The 16,774-nt window shown below is 42.5% G+C and overlaps 1 protein-coding gene across 2 annotated transcripts; it reads left to right on the top strand.

The window, feature by feature from the left end:
- The first annotated feature begins 760 nt into the window (after positions 1 to 760).
- LOC108089729 (zinc finger MIZ domain-containing protein 2) lies at positions 761 to 16,531 on the top strand. Of its 2 annotated transcripts, none has more exons than XM_017188107.2 (11): positions 761 to 1,343; positions 11,406 to 11,943; positions 12,134 to 12,295; positions 13,048 to 13,817; positions 13,880 to 13,998; positions 14,069 to 14,201; positions 14,269 to 14,482; positions 14,633 to 15,378; positions 15,446 to 15,575; positions 15,794 to 16,192; positions 16,265 to 16,531. In XM_017188107.2, exons 2-11 carry the CDS (start codon positions 11,419 to 11,421, stop codon positions 16,394 to 16,396), a joined length of 3,330 nt encoding a protein of 1,109 aa, XP_017043596.1. In that variant the 5' UTR covers positions 761 to 1,343; positions 11,406 to 11,418; the 3' UTR covers positions 16,397 to 16,531. The 2 variants fall into 2 exon arrangements, with proteins under 2 accessions (XP_017043596.1, XP_017043595.1); XM_017188106.2 differs by having other exon boundaries at positions 762 to 1,006.
- Positions 16,532 to 16,774: the final 243 nt, after the last annotated feature.

The raw sequence follows: 16,774 nt of genomic DNA, 5'->3' as shown, positions 1-16,774 counted from the left end.
ACCGAAATGAATACGAAATACGAAATACCAGCCTGAAATAAATCAACCCGAGAGAGCGTACTGTACCGCTTCGGGTGCGCTCGGTCCTGCGCTTGTGTGGGTGAGCGGCAGCCATCGCCGCCGACGGCAGCTGCACATCGCTCAGTCGGTCGCCGGACTCGAAATCACCCTTTCTCTCGCACTCATTGCCAATATTGTTAACGGACTGATGCACCCGATAAGACTACCTTTTCTACCTTATACTACCTTATTTATTCTACCATGAGCTCAGCTGCCAACTTCATTCAGTTCCGTTCAGTTCCTTTCTGGCTGCCGTCGAACGTTGTCGTCGTTCGGTTGAATCGAATCGAAAAGCGCAGCTCGCCAAAAGCCAGGCCAAAACCTCAAAGCCAGGGCTCAGTGAAACAGTTATCAGAAATATCAAAAAAACGCGTAAAAGTTTTCGAAAAAAAAACATCAAATTTTTGAAAGTGGCAAAATAATTAACAAAACAAAAACCCAAACAAACCGCAGCACATTTTTTGGATTAAGTGCCACAAAGTTCCTGTTAGCAGCAGCAACACATCAACCACTTGGATTACTATAAACAACAGTATTATCACTTAAAACTAGCACAAAATCGAAAAAAATTTCTTTAACAAAAAATAATTTTTAAACTTCAACAATTTGCTAGGCAACCAAAAAAAAAACAACAACAAACTTGTGCAACATCCCAAAACAAATGTGAAAGCGTGACAAACAAACAAAAAATACGAAAAACAAATGAGCAAAAAGTGAACAAAAAAGTGAAAAGTAAGAAAGAGTGAGTGTTAAAAAATGCTGCAGTGAACCTTTTGAAAAAATTTCAAAAACAACACCAACTAATCAAAATATAAATCTACAACAACAGAAGCAACAACACAGAGAGACAAGTGTTGTTGTCCCATGTATTTGTTGATGCCATGCAATTGATTGTTGACAAAATTCCCATGTATTCCAAACAAACAACGAAGCGCAATTCCAAAAAGTAAGTTTCAAGAACCTCTGAAAATCTAAAAAAAAAAAAAAAGCACAAAAAACAAACAGTGAAAAGTGTTCAAACCAAAGCAAACAAACAAACACAGTTAAAAAACCCTTCAAGTGAACTGATAAATTGATAACAGCGGCAAAAGAGACAGCAACAAGCCGGAGGAAAAGAGATAGCGTTCCACAGCTGCTGCTGTCGCTTCTTCTTCTTCTTCACGTGGTGCACCTGTCCCACCCAAAAACAACAACAAAAGACAACAACAACTTTAACAACGAACAACAACAATTAATACACCACGCGCTGTTGCCATAAAACCCAAAAGAAAAAGAAAACTTAGGTAAAATATCTAAAAATAAATTCCACTTAAACCAAACAGAAACAAAAAAAATGTATAAAATCACAGCAAACGAGCCAAAAGAATTTTTAAACTTCAACTTTTCGTCTGTGTGCCTCTCATCTTGACAGTCAATAAAATCTGAATAGCTAAAAATAATTATCCACCTGGCTAAAAATAAAACAATTTATAAACACAAAGTACAAAAATTCTTTATGGCCATCAACAATTTTATTTCTTATCCACTAGAAACTTTTAATTGTTGTGCTTTACGAACAATCAAAAATATTAAATGGAATGTGCTTTTGTTTTTAGATATTTTATGTAAATTTTTTGTGTCTTATGCTTTGTTTGTTGCTTGAACCTTGTATACATAAATCATAAAAATAGTTATGTAGTTAAACTAGGTGATAAGTGTTGAGCAGAAAAAGTTTAAAATATTTTTGGGAGATAGGAGTGATAAATTTAAATATTTAAGAAGTGTTAATGTGGTCAGCAATTGTTATATTACATTTTGATTTTTATCAACAAGTTTTTTGTACATAACTGTCAAAACTTTTAGTTAGATACACAGTTGGGAAAAATAAAATTACAATTAAGTACCTTATTTTATTTTTTTTACATCTTTAAACTAATTAATTATAATTACATTTTTTTTAGTCAAGTCTTATAACGTATAAAAAATGGAAAGGTTTAGCAAATTTGTTAAATACAGATGGACAATTTTCTATACAATTTCTTTACTGAAAACACAAAAATTATTTGTTCATTTTCTGTGTGTTCCTTCAGAAATTTTAAAGAACTTCAACAAATTCCCCTATATTTTATTTAAATCCCTTGCAGAAGCCAAGTGCTCAAATTAAACCAATCGCTCACCAGCATTTTCTGAAAATTCATGTTATCCACTCAAATGAAATTCACCCTCGCTGCTGAAAAATTCATCCAGACACTTTAAAGAGTCAGCCAATAGATTAATTTTGACCGAATTCCCACATCAGCTGTTAGTTAGACCGCCTCCCATCGCCGCCCCCTCGACTGAGGCTCTCTCGCTCTCACGCACAGCTGACCCATAAATGACACGCACACAGCCAGGCACAGACATTCACACAGATACGCTCGCCAAAGTATCTGAAGAGAAGCCAAGAAAGCATTCAGTTTCGGTTTTAGTCGAAAAACATTTCGACCTACTGCTGTTGCTTTGTTTTGTACGCAGAGTTGAGTAGAGTAGGTATTCGTGGCCGGAGTTTTCCATTGAATCGTTCTCAAGAAGTGGATGTGGATGTAGATGTGGAAGTGGGTATATCGATACCGAGAAAGAAATTTTCCCAACGATCCGCTTCGTTTGCCCGAACAACCGAAAACAACCGCTCAAGTCTGTCACTTATTTCTCAGTTCGACAATGTTTTCGCCCATTTCTCGGGTGTATTCGTGTTTGTTGCCTCTTCTGTTTCTCGTTTCTGTTTCTTTTGTGGCAAGATAAAGGGGGAACCGAAGACGAAAAAAAAAGGTCACTCCAAGCGAGGCAACCTCTCCCCACACCAGTTTTCCCTACCATTTTCCCTCCCGTATCTCGTTTGCCGTTTTTCTCACATGCCACGCATTTTTCCCCAGCCAAACTCCCCCTCTTCTTTTTCCCAGACAATGGAAAACTCTCGGCAGACATTTTTTCGGTTCGCTTGTAATTCATCATCGCTGCAAAGAAGATGAAAGCAAAGAAAAAGGTACGGGGCTCGAGCATAAGAAAAAGAAAAATGCCGACCACAGGTAAACCTTAACCCATTTGCAATAGTCGCAGCTCTTAACCCAAAGAAACAGGTAGTTGCACTCGGTATAGGTCGTCGGTGTGTTCACAAGAAATCGGACACATTTTTGCCTATAGGTATCTAGAACCTACACAGCTCGATTGGTGGAAAATCATCACAAGTATGCGAATGAGATGGGAATTATCCTTCTAAGAAGATAGAAAGGTAAACCATTCAGCAAAACTGAAATACAACTTATTTGTTTCACTTCCGCTGAAGAAAAATTCTGGAGAGCTCTTCAAGAATGGAAATCATTGAGAATTCTGTGTTCGACGTAAATTCTTCTCTCATTTTCCTCAAAGTTTCTGAGCTGGAAACCACTACCACTTTGTTTGTTGATTTTACCAAATTTTCGAAGCATTGAAACAGTTGAAAATTCCGGTTTAGCAGATCAATCCAACGGTTAATTAACGCCCAGAGCTTATCGTAAACACCCTCTAATGTCATCAACCCACCACCGCCCCACTCCTTCAAAATGCTAAAACAGAAACTGCGTAAGCGCGAGACAATCATCAATCAACCACCGAGGCAACCAAATCACAACCCATCAAGCAACCACCGAAAGGACTTGAGAAAGATTGCTACCTAGCAGGGGGAATCCCTCTGCCATTTTCCGCTCCTGGCCACTTCCTGTTTCCCTCAACCGTTTGCGATTTTCACACGGGAAATAAAAATGTGATACAAACGAGTAAATGACAGAAAAACAAAACCTAAACGCGGAAAACCATTTGCAAATCGCAAAAGGCAACAACAACCCCCTTTACTGAAAGAGGGATAGCGTTCCGAATTCTCGGTGATTAAAGCCCGAAAGAAACAAACAGAAACATACACGGAACATTTAGCGAGGTGAGGAGCGTCCGATATTAATAAACCCATCAGACAGGGGGCTGGAAACTGAGCAACCCCCGTAACGAAATCCACACTCGAGGGCGCAACAATAGTTACATGTGTAAGCCGAAGCCACCCCTAAATCGGTACGGCTTTAACCCCTCATCAGCCCAGATTGAAGGTCACACAACTAGAAACAAGAGCGAGCGAGAGAAACAGCTACGGTGCATATCTAATCACACAATTTGAATTTGATTGGGCATTAATGGGTTAAGCAGTTGACTCTTGACTCGCCTCGGGCTCTTCGAGGCACCTTGAAGAGCCACACACTCCACTCCATTCAGAGTTCGTTTAGTCACATGATAAAAGTTCCCAAAACGCAACGAATACCGAACGAAAACATTTAACGACCCAATTAAAAGCCCCTGAACGAACCTGATATCAAAACTAGACCGTACCGAACCAACACATTCGCATAGATATAGTAAAATATATGCTTAGCAGCCACAACAACCTCACAGATAACTGCCAACCACCGAAAAAAAGCAACAATACAATACAATACTATCACTATCGATGGGCCTAGAATGTACACCGAAGCCCAAATCAGAGGTAACCAACTCTTATCAGACTTTGGTGGGGGGGACTGACAAGCTAATTATACCCGCAGATCGCACTGTATCTATATAGAATAACAGAAACCGAACCCAAACTACCATCGTTCTTCCGATTTTTTGTTTTGTTCGTTCAAAACAACAACTGGAACAATGGAAATTTACACTCTCTGAATTGGTCTACCTGTACGCTTTCATCTGCTTCTTTCTGCTCTTGTTTTTGGCCAACATTAAATCCCGCTTAGGTATGCAGAAATATTTCAGTTATCGATAATTGCTTATCGCTGTTTATGGCCAGGTAGTACCTACGTATAATACGTCAGTCTGGCCGCGTTTAGTATTTTGCGCAAAATGGTCGCTGGCTTTTTGTGAATGGAACGCAATCAAGGTGGAAGAAGAGTGATTGGCGAAGAATTGATTAGACCCGGGAAGTAACTGAGTGCAAATTAATATATAAGCCATATGTTCACTTAAGTAACAGATTAGTACACCATAATCTTTAACTTGACTAAACTTTGACAAGAACTAAGAATTTATTAGATTATTATGATTACCAAATTAAATAAAATTGGGATTATCAATTACAAATTGTGAAGATCATTAAACGTAAATGTACTTAGCAGATTTAGATCAGGTGGCGCCACCTGCTGGATGTATCTCGTGAGCAGAGCGCCTCTCTTCGCGCTTCTCAACATATCTAGCTAAGTCTCAGCCGCTTATCAATTGCCCGCTTCCTGTCCCAATTTTTCCATATCTTTCTGTCTAACCTTTACCGATGGCAAGTATTTTTAGCTAACATTTTCTTGTACCCATTATGTTCAGTTTACTTTGATTTTTGTTTTGTTTTTGCGGCTGTTATTTAGCTGTACTTCAGTAGACATTTTTGTTCGAAACTGGTTTTCAAGTACGACGCTCGCGTCGCTGTCGACGTCTCCGTTAGCGATTTATGCGTTGGGTTTTGAGACGCTTCAAGTTTTGCTTGCTGTTGCAATTTTCGTTTTGTTTTGTTTTATTTTTAATGTGATTTATGCATGCTCCTCAATGTGTGAGTGTGCAAAAATACTTGAACAAAATTATTGCAGCTTCTTTTTTTCGTTCATTTATTTTGAGGATTTCTGTTGTTGTTGTTGTTGTGGTTGTTGCGAACGTTGACAGTCGCAGCCTTCGATTTATTTTTAATGTTTATGTCTGTCCGATTGTTTATGATTTTTGTTGGGTTTTTTCTTACTTAATTGGCGATTAGATAAATGCCAAAAACGCAACGACGCCGATGACAATGGAATAGATCGCACTGAGTACTAAATCCCCTCTTCGTGTTTCTTTTTTTTTTTTTTTTTGCTTTGCCCCCGTTGACTGGCATAAATTTAGTTTGAGCAAAACGAGATAGATAAGATAAGCAAAGCAAAACCCGACTCGCCAGCAAATCGAACCCAAAACATCAGATCCGCAAACCGAAAAAGTGGCTGGGTAAGGTGTGCAAAACCACACCGCTGATTGATAGTCGCAGGGGGTTGTGGGTGGTCGGTGGTGCAAGGGGTTTTCTGGTGGTTCGTCCATTAGCGACCTGATTAGCGCGTGTGTTACAACAACCACAGCGCGTTTTGTTTGGGTGGTTTTTGTTATTTTTTTTAGTTTTTTTTATCGCCAACACGAGCAGACTTCAATAGCGACACCATCAGCCATCAAAACGATTTTGGTTACAACACCACAAGGACAAACTAGCAGACGACTACAAATACAATGGGAAACAACGCAGAACAACCAACAGTGAAATGCAATTTCCGAATTGAATAATGCATAGACACCTGTAAATGTGTACTGCTTGTGCCAATCACAGTGTTTCCGAGTGTTTAGGTTTAATAATATTGCGCTTAGGTGCACTGGTAAAATTATTAGAGCAGCTTGTTATCTTTCAAACAATCATGACATGTTCATTTGACCTTTTAGCTTATCTATGCATACTACATCATAAAATATGATATTAACAAGTGTTGAGCCGATACAAAAACAATTAACTTAGCTTAAATTAATTTTCCAGTTAATTTAAATGAAACAAAAGTTCATTGCTCGCAACAGGGACCACTGTACTATGAACTTTAATCCTTGGAAATCCTACAGTGTAGTATGCAAATTAAAAAACACAATGTTGTATTACAAACAGCCATAGACACACGCCTGAAAAGTATAACGAATGTTTTAGGGCCAGCGCACACTGCGTATACGCAATATCGAACGAGCAGCAGCTAACAATCCGGTCTGGCCAATAAATAAAAGCCAGTTACAGGTGCTGAAAACATGCACACACAGCAGCAGTTCGGGTTGGGTAGAATATTTCAAATATTACTCATACCACATGTGGGACAGACAACCACCCCCACCCATTTTCCCTTTTGTCCACCGCAAGCGGCAAAACATTTATAAAAATGAATTTGCAAATCCGCAAAATGCAAACCGAGCACAAAGTTGGAGGCAAACATTTTGTCGGCCAAATGCAGTAGGAAGGGGTCTGAGTGTGGAATATGTTTTTGCAAAAATCTGCCAACCCCCATCGCTCATCCCTCGGAAAGAGCACCACCACCAGCACCACCACAATCCGCTTGCTGACCATCTGTATTATTTGCATTGGATTTTTAATCAAAAATTGTGCGATTTCTCTTCGCTTTTTTGCCACAGCTTTTCTTCGCCTTTATTTTTATTTTTTCTGTTTACAGTTCGATTTTTATTATGTCCACCCCTCCGCCCTCAGCCCGAAAAACCACTCGAGCGGAGGGTTGCTGACTGCTCCTGGTGGTTGCTTTTTTTTCCGCTTTGTTTTCTGGGGTCGAGTCTATTATGCTGATTTATTTTTATTTTCATTCTGATTGCAATTTATGCGAGGCGGATGAATTATGAAAGCGATCGAAACGAGTAAGGACAACTCTGCGGGAAACTCAATCGAAGTGGGAAAAGGGAAAAGGTGGAGCAAAGAATTTTCCCAGTTAGCTTGAGGCGACAAAAAGTTGTTGCATACCAACAGGCGCCGTCCAAATTTGAACGGCATACAAAGTCCTGAAACTAAGCGGCGAACAAAAAATTATTACCATTCTTTTGCCACTTGAAAAGGGACCAGGACGAAAAACCCATATACAACACCCCCTGACAGGGCAATATGGAAAAAATGAATCCACAGCAGAGTCAGGGACAAAAAACAGACAGACGACAACTGCCAGCTCAAAATTGGACTGGAAAGAGTGAAAGAAAATGTCGAAAAAAATATTCTTTGTTGTTTTTTTTTTTGGCTTGATTTTGTGCCGTATTTTGTATGCGAAAAGTGCAGCCAGTAGCGGGTGGTTTCGGTGGTGCGATGGCTCGGTTTCAAACACCCTTGAAAAACAACTGTCAAACGCATTTCAGCGGTGGGAGGTGGCCAACTGCAGCGAAACAATAAGGCGAAAATAGAGGAGTTTGAGTGACTGATGAGTCCAAAAGGGGCAGCAGTGGCAAAGAGAGCAAGTCAAACATTTCGGATGTATTATTGGTTTTGCAGGGAGCACAGAAATCATATTTACATACTCGTATGTGAAAAGATCCAAATATATTATGAAAATGTACAAGAAAATTGATATATATCACCGAATTTATTCTATTTCTGCTTGTCAAAAACAAGCAGTTTCGACAAAGGAATATGATTGAAACCTCCCGCTCCAATGAGAAAACTTATTTCAAACATTTCATTCTGCCATTGGCTCCACGCACGTGTCTCACAATTTTTCATGGCCTCTAAAACGCACACATACATTCTGTATATATTACTTGTTTTGTTACATGACGCCAACTGTCGTCTCTGAAATAAAAAAAATGGGAAACACCGAACCGGAGGCAAATCGAACAAAAAAACACGCAAACAACAATAACAATAAAAATAGAAGTGGAAAAACAGAAGAAAAACTTTGATTTTTTTTAGGGATTGTTCTGCCTCAGCAACGTAATAAAGTTTACCAGACATGTCCTCCGAAAGGATGTCGCATTGCCGTCTGGGCTATAATTCATATCGCCAGGAACAATGACAATAAATCGTGAAAATATAGTCAAATAAAATGAACAAAAAATATTTATAAAAAATATACATACACCCCCTGGTTGAAAACCCTTAACGACGCCCCTGTCTGTTGACATACGGAAATCATTTCGTGTGCCAAATGAGAAATAATTTTTATTACCACAGCAAATCAAAGTGCGCACAATTTACAATTACACAAGCCAACGACTATTAGCGAGAGAATCGGAGAGAAAACCTGGGGAAGAGGCCACAGATCGTGCACTGATTTCGATATGAAGCTATATCTTTCGAGCACGTGTTTTTTTTTTATAGTGGCCTCCAAAACGAATTTTAGTGGTTCTAAACTTTGATCATATCTCCTTGTCTCCTTCTCGGGCGTTCTATCTATCTCGCTCGTTTGTGAGTTACCTGTTTTGCTTTATTTTTATCTAATCAATGAAGAAATTTATATCTAATCAAAGTACAAAAGGCAGCAACAACGAGAACGCGACTCGAGCTAAAAGCAGAAACAAAGCAAGGCAGCGTCATCGGAGATCGTCCACTTCCTCGCCTCTCGATAGCCCCTAAAACGCAAAGTTTTTTCCAGTGCAAGTCACATAATGAGACGATTATATGATCGCAAGTGCACAACTTGTTTGCTCATTAGAATGAAAACATTCCCCAATATCTTCTATACTTTACTAGAATTTTGAGCCCTGTCTTTGTTTTGTTTATCTCGTATCTCAGGTTCTTTTTTCCATAATTTTTGGGTATTTTATCTCAGCACTCGGTGAAGGTCACTTTGTTTCTAAGTGCATATTTCTGATAAGGCATTCTAAGTAATAATGTTTTTTGGAATTTTTATTTGTCTCTTGTGGCAAGTCTATAATTATATTATATATAAATAGGTACAGTCTTGCAAATAAATTTATTTAGCACACTTTTTGGCGATTTTAATTGCAAATATTTAAAGAAAATAAACATCAATTAATATTTTCACCTAACCCTTCTATATTACCTATCTATTCATTTCTGCATTGGGTGCTACTGCCCACTCTCTCTCTCTCTTTCTCTCTTTCTTTCTCTTTGTATATCTTTCTCACTCTATGAATCGACCTAATGACCCGCTTTGCTCTGTTTACCTCTCCACTCTGTTTTTGCACTTGGAAATTGCTAGCTGCTCGATGCTAATTTATCGTCACAGTCTCGCGGCAATCACAGGTTCAGTTCCACCACCAATTCTTCCCCCACCCGATCCGCCCGGCACCACAACGATTCTTCCCCCACACAATTCTCCCCTCCCCTCGCGATTCTCCAGCGATCTTTGTAGACTTTGCCGGCTCTGGCTTTTCGTCATGCGATTATCAGCCAATCGCTTAGTGTGCCATTTATTTGCATTTCGCTCGGCGCTGCATTTGTTGTTGCCTTCGTGTTACGTTTTGTTACGTTTTTTTGTTGGGTTTTTATTTATTTTTATTTGTTTCCAACTCTTATTTGCTTTTGTGTTGCTGGCCGATGTGTGTTTGCGTTGAGCTGCTTTTGTAGATGCGCAATTATTGTGAGCGTGTTACTTTATATTTTTAATGTGCGACTTTTTTTGTTGTTACGCTTAGGGTTCTACTCTTTAAAAAAATGTTGGTTTAAATAGAACAAATTCAGTTGGGACTTAAACCAAAGAAATTATTTATTTTTCAAGTGATAAGAGCTTTAAATAAATAATTCACAAAAATTAATCATACGCACCGTTTTTAAAATTACTCATTCGCCTTGTTGGGAGATGAATTTTTATGAAATGGAAATTTTTAAAAACCGTTGAACATATTTAGTAATATTTACGTAAACAATTTGTGTACAATATGTTTACTGATTTTGTTTTTGCCTAGAGTATTTTATCTTCGACTCCACAGTTGTTTTCGATTTTATGTGTTTTCTGCTTCGCATTCGCACTGCGTTCATATGCTTCATATTGTTATTGTCTGGCTGGCAAATATGCTTAATTATTTTTACCTTAAAAGTCGCGCCATCAAAGCGAATGCGAAAACAATTTCAATGGTTGCGAATGGAACAATTGAAGGGAGCGATGTCGAGGGCAATACAAACCTAAACCTAAACCCTGAGCCCATTTGACATTTTCGGGCTTAAATGTCACAGCAAATCGAGGGGAAAACAAGTGCAATGGGAAATATAAGCAAAGGAGAAGATGGAAATTGCAATCGCAATTGCCACACAGCAACAACACAGTACAACGAATGACGTTGACAATGACGATGATGGAGATATGGCTGGGTGCTAGAAAAGGGGGCGGGGTTTCGAAGGGGGGTTTTGTAGGGGTGTTAGAAACGGCAGTCAATGGATGGTGCTGCGGATACTGGGGTAAAATCACGAACATAAGCCGCCTTAGGCTGACATCATCCATGGAGGTCGAATAATGATTCGGTGACCAGAGAACAACTTAAATTAGATTATGCACTCTGTTCTTCGGAGTGACTAACCAATTCACGAGATAAAAAAAAAACCCAGCCCAATTAACTGTTCAGTATATAATGCTATTTAACTTAGCAATAATAAAATATTTAAACGAATTGAGATTAATATAGGCACGACCCTGGCTTTATTTGTCTTCTGAAAGCATTTGAACACATCCAAAATTATCTAGTTGTCGATTTATTTTAAGCTTTTTCTGCTCATTTCGGGGACCAAAAATGTCTAGCGGAGGAGCAGAACCGACTTGTCCCTTTTACCACATTAAAACGCCATTCACCTTGTGGAAACCAACTAACCAGTGGCTCTGTCTCTATTGCAGGAAAAATGATGAAATGAACCAGCAGGCGGGCTCCTCAAGGGCGCCAGCCACCGGGGGCCAAATCTCACCGCCAGGTGCCACAACAGTCGGCGTGGACCAGCAGCAACAGTTGCAGCAGCAGCAGCAGCAGCAGTACTACAACCAGCAGCAGCAACAGCAACAGTACCAGCAGCAACATCAGCGCGACAATTTTCTGGCCTACCAGCAGCAGCAACAACAGCAGCAGCAGCAGCAACACCAGCGATCCGCAGTGGGTGGCGGCGGTAACTTTATGCTGGGCAATGACCTTGTCGGCGGCGACAGCCTGCGCAGCCTGAACAACACTTTTGGTCCCAACTCGGAGTTCACGGCCCTCGGAGGCGCCACCAGCTCGGCATCGGCCTCGCTGGGCGGATTGGGCAACACCGGCGGTCAGGGGTACACGGGCATGGTTGCTGCCAGCCAGCAACACCAGCAGCAGCAGCAACACCACCAGCAACAGCACCACCAACAGCAGCAACACATGTCCAGCATGGACGCCATGGGCGGTTACAGTCAGGTGAGAATTTTTATTAAGATTCTATGGATAGAAATACAAGTTTATGGAAGGTTAATTTCATTTTTAGTATTTTTTACATTTTATAAAATAAATGGTTTGAGCAAGCTATAGTGGATGTACCTAATTATTCAATATTCAATCCTGTATTTAATTAAATTTTTTTAATTATTTTCATTTCATTTTATAACAGATGGGTGGCGGCATGCACCCTGGACCGAACAGCGGTATGATGGGCAACATGAACGCCCAGTACATGAACGGCGGTTCCGGCCAAGGCGGCTATAATGGCAGCCAGGGAATGGGAATGGGCTACGGCGGAGGTGGCAACATCGGACCACAGAGGCATCATCAAGTGAGTACCATTTAGGATAAGTATTTTAAAGGGTTTACGAAAACGGATGGGTGACTTCATAGCCATCTTATCCAGAACTTTTATATGACCAGCTGTTGACAATTCATTTGGCGGCAGTAAACAGATTTCGCTTTTAAAACGTTTGCCCATTAACGAATTATTCGAATCGCACCCAAAACAGAAGTCGGCGGCTTCGAAAATGACAAATTTGTGACGGCCGAAGCGACAGTAATCCGCTCAAGCTCAATGGCTGGCATTATTTGCCCCAGTCTCCCAATTTTCGAAGCTTTAAATGTCAAAAGTTTACGCTTAATTAGTGATAGGAGGAAGAGAGATTTAACTTTTTCGAGAGGAACCATTTTACGTATGTTCAGTAGAGATTATCTTTCCCAATATTTTAGTTATCTCAATCAATACAGAAACAAAATATCTTATAAATGTTTGTTTCATTAGCTCTTTAAATGTTTTTTTCAGCTTACAATTTATATAAATTTATTTTTTTAATTTTAATCAGTTTCAGAAAAAAACTTTACTAATTGTTATGATGCCTTTTTAGTTTTTGATTTATTTCAGAAGCTTTTTTGCTTTCTGCTTTTTAGTTCTAGTTTAACAAATTTAATTGTTCCAGTGGGCAAAGCGCCGCAATTATAAAGATAAGGATAGGGTAGCGACACTAATTGCTGGACTGGAAAAATCTTCTGTGTAAATGTGAAAAACCCCCTCTAATCAATCGATCCCCTGCCCCCTTTCAGATGACGCCCATGAACCAGATGCAGAACATGTCTATGGGCCCCGGAGTCGGCGGAAGTGGCGGCATGGGCGGCGGCATGAATCCCCTGCAGCAACAGGCGGCGCAGCAGCAGATGGGCGGCATGAACCCGATGGCCAAGATGCAGGGCATGGCCAACGGGTATCCGCAGCAGGCGCCACCCACCCTCTCGCAGCAGCAACAGCAGCAGCAGCAGCGGCGGATGGCCCCCTATCCGCATCCCCAGATGCACATGGCCCAGAAGAGGGCGGCGGGCGGAGTGGGCGGGGCCGGAGGAATGTACCCGGGTAATCCGATGCAGCAGCAGCAACAGGCGCAGATGTACGGCGGCCAGCAGATGCATCCCGGCAACGGCGGCGGCGGAGTACCGCTGCCCATGCAGGCGGGCGGAGCCGGAAACGGTTACGGACGCAGCGGACCCATGGGCGCCGGCAACGGGGGCTACGGCCGAATGTCCGCGGGCAATGGCATGGGTCCCGCCGGCGGCCCAGTGATGGGACCCATGGGTCCGGGTGGCATGACGGCCGGAGGAATGGGTCCCGGACCGGGTTGCATGAGCCAGCAGCGCTTTATGCCTCAAGGATCCGGCGGGGGAGGCGGTATGCCCTACGGCGGCGTCGGAGGAGCCGGTTCTCACCAAGGACAGTTCTATCCGGGCAGCGGCCAGAGCGCCGGAATGCAGCAGGCAGGTGGCATGTGCCCGGCGGGTCCGGGAGGCGTGGCCACCACGGGCAATCCCTACCAGAATCAAGGGTGAGTTCGCCTCGTTAATCCCCCACGTAATCAGTTAATAATGTTGTGTATTTTCTTTTCAGTTTCCAGCAAAACTATCAGCACAGTCCAGTTCCTGGCAATCCAACGCCTCCGCTGACGCCCGCCTGCAGTGTGCCCTATGTCAGCCCAAATCCGGACATCAAGCCAGTCATGGACAACAGTAAGTTATACTTTAAAATAAAATACTTCACTTAGTATATTTTATTAATATTTATACCTCCCCTTTTCAGGCGAAGAAATGAGACTGACATTCCCGGTGCGAGACGGCGTCATCCTGGCTCCTTTCCGGCTGCTGCACAATCTTTCGGTCAGCAACCATGTGTTCCATCTCAAACAGAATGTCTACAACACGCTAATGTGCAGGTGGGTTTCTAGAAATACATTTTTTTGTTTGTTTTTTATATTAATTAATTTTTGAAATATTTTTTAGAACCGACTTGGAGCTGCAGCTGAAGTGCTTCCACCAGGATGACCGGCAAATGAACACCAATTGGCCGCACACCGTCACCGTTTCCGCGAATGCCACGCCCCTGAATATCGAGCGGTCCGAGAAGAACAGTACCGCCCTGCGTCCGCTCTACTTGAAGGCCGTCTGTCAACCGGGAAGAAACACTCTCCAGCTGACCGCCAGTTCCTGCTGTTGTGTAAGTACTTTTGGTTATGAAAAAAGCCCACTTAAGTAGGCAACATTTTTTTTAATTTGCCAAATATCGAAACTAAACTAAGTTTGCAGTCTCCTTGGGGAATGCCAATCCAAAATACTTACTCAAAACCTTTACCTCTGTTTTTTACAGTCGCACCTGTTCGTGCTGCAGCTCGTCCATCGACCGTCGGTGCGCCAGGTGCTGCAGACGCTGCACAAGCGCAACTTGCTGCCGCTGGAGCACAGCGTGCAGAAGATCAAGCGCAACTTGAGCCAGCCGGAGGCGAATCCCGGAGCGGAGGGCACGCCCCAGCAGGGCGTCCAGCAGGGCAACGGGCAGCAGTGCGCCAAGATCTCATTGAAGTGCCCCATCACGAAGTCGCGGATACGACTGCCGGCCAGGGGGCACGAGTGCAAGCACGTGCAGTGCTTCGACTTGGAGGCGTATCTGATGATCAACAGCGAGCGGGGCTCGTGGCGCTGTCCGGAGTGCAGCAAGTCGGCCATCACCGATACGCTGGAGATCGACCAGTACATCTGGGCCATACTCAACACGCTGGGCAACTCGGACGTGGACGAGGTGATCATCGATTCGTCGGCCAACTGGCGGGCCTTGCAGCACAATGGCGGCATGCCGAACGCCCCGCCCCCCTCGAATGTTCCTAGCAATCCCAGCGGCGGCGGTGGCAATGCCAGTACCGGCAACGGAAGCGGCAACCCCACCCTGCCGGCCATCAAACAGGAACTGTGCGACGACATCGCCAAGGTCATGTCGCCGGGATCCACCCAACTGCCCACCTGGGACAGTGCGCAGGCGATGAGTCCCTACAACATGCACGACATGAACTCCATTGCCAGCGGCAACATGATGGGCAACGGCGGCAACACCAACCAGCAGTAAGTTTATACATCTATCATTAAGTAGGAGTGATAATTAACATTGGTGTTTTGCTTGAACTTTTAGTGGCAATCGCAGCAGCTATGACGGCTTCAGTGGCAACCACAGCGACGGCAGTGGCGGTTTGGCAGGCAGCGACGGCGGTGTCAACTCCCTCGACCAACTGAATGCCATGGAAAAATCGCTCAGCGATCAGGTAAGCATATCAAAAAATATTTTAATAATAATAGTTTTGATATTGAAATTGATTGGGAATTAGATGGTTCGATTTTCAACTTATTAAAAATAGCACGAATTAAATTTCTTTTTTGTTTCATATTTTAATGGTTGTAAAGAGGTTCTGTTTTTTTTTTGTACTTAAAAACTCTCAACATAAATTTTAACTAATTTCTGTATGTTATTCTTCTATTATAGATGCCACACACCCCGCACACCCCCGGTGCGGCCAGCCATCCGATGACCCCCGGCGGACCGCCCAGCGTGAGCAGCTCCCACAACGAACCGATCAGCGGCGGTACGCCCAACGCCAACGGCAGCGGAAGCGGCACCAACGGAAGCGGCAACAACAACAACAGCAGCACGGGCCACAACTCACCGCAGACGCCGGGCACGCCCAGTCGAATGGGCGGTGGCGGCGGTGGGGGAATGGGAGGCGGAGGAGCGGATAGCCAGCAGCAGCAGCAAGAGCAGCTGCTCAACTCACTGATGAGCAGTCAAACCCAATTAAAGTTCACCGAAAGCGATCTGAGCGCCGAGCTGCAAAGCTTCGATGCGGCGGCAGCGGCCATAAACGATACAGCCCACGATCTGAATGTAAGTTTCACTAAATATATATCCTTTAAAATATAAAATACTAATTAAAAAATTTTTCCTAATCATTTTTAGCTGCTACAAGACGTGGATCCCATGGAAATCCTTTCCTATTTGGACCCACAGCCCGATCTTAACACTCCGCCCTCGAGTGGCAGCAGCAACAACAACGCCAGCGACGACCTTTTGGCCACGTTATTCGACTAGGCCCAAACAGAGAATCAAGGCCCACAGGCCCAGAGAGAGTTGGAGAATTGAAATGGCAGAAATACCATAAATTGTATATAGTATTATTAATTTTAATGAAATGTGCACTAGAAGCCAGTCGCGTACTTCAACAAATATTTTCGTTTCCTCACACAAACCAACAGCAGCAACAAGAAAAACCACAAAAATGGATAAACTATTACAAAACAACACACTGAATGAGAAATCGAAGCGGAAATTTGAATTTGCCCGTGTTGAAAAACAATGAAATGTGATTTAAAAATTAATTAATTAAATTAATTGGCATTTAATTTAAAGCTAACTGACAAAAACCCCATAAAAAAACGAAAAAAAAATATACACACACACAAAAGCGGA

The sequence above is a fragment of the Drosophila ficusphila genome, unplaced genomic scaffold, assembly GCF_018152265.1.
Source record: "Drosophila ficusphila isolate 14025-0441.05 unplaced genomic scaffold, ASM1815226v1 contig_106, whole genome shotgun sequence".
Lineage (NCBI taxonomy): Eukaryota > Metazoa > Arthropoda > Insecta > Diptera > Drosophilidae > Drosophila > Drosophila ficusphila.
The sequence above is the reverse complement of the archived record's forward strand: the minus strand, read 5'-3'. Positions and strand labels throughout refer to the sequence as shown.

Bases quoted from the DNA above. Each gene is read 5' to 3' on its own strand.
- LOC108089729 (XM_017188106.2), top strand. From the start codon at position 942: ATGCAATTGATTGTTGACAAAATTCCCATGTATTCCAAACAAACAACG. The intron at 1,007-11,405 runs GTAAGTTTCAAG...TCTCTATTGCAG, and splicing joins ACGAAGCGCAATTCCAAAAA to GAAAAATGATGAAATGAACC. The intron at 15,576-15,793 runs GTAAGCATATCA...CTTCTATTATAG, and splicing joins AAAAATCGCTCAGCGATCAG to ATGCCACACACCCCGCACAC.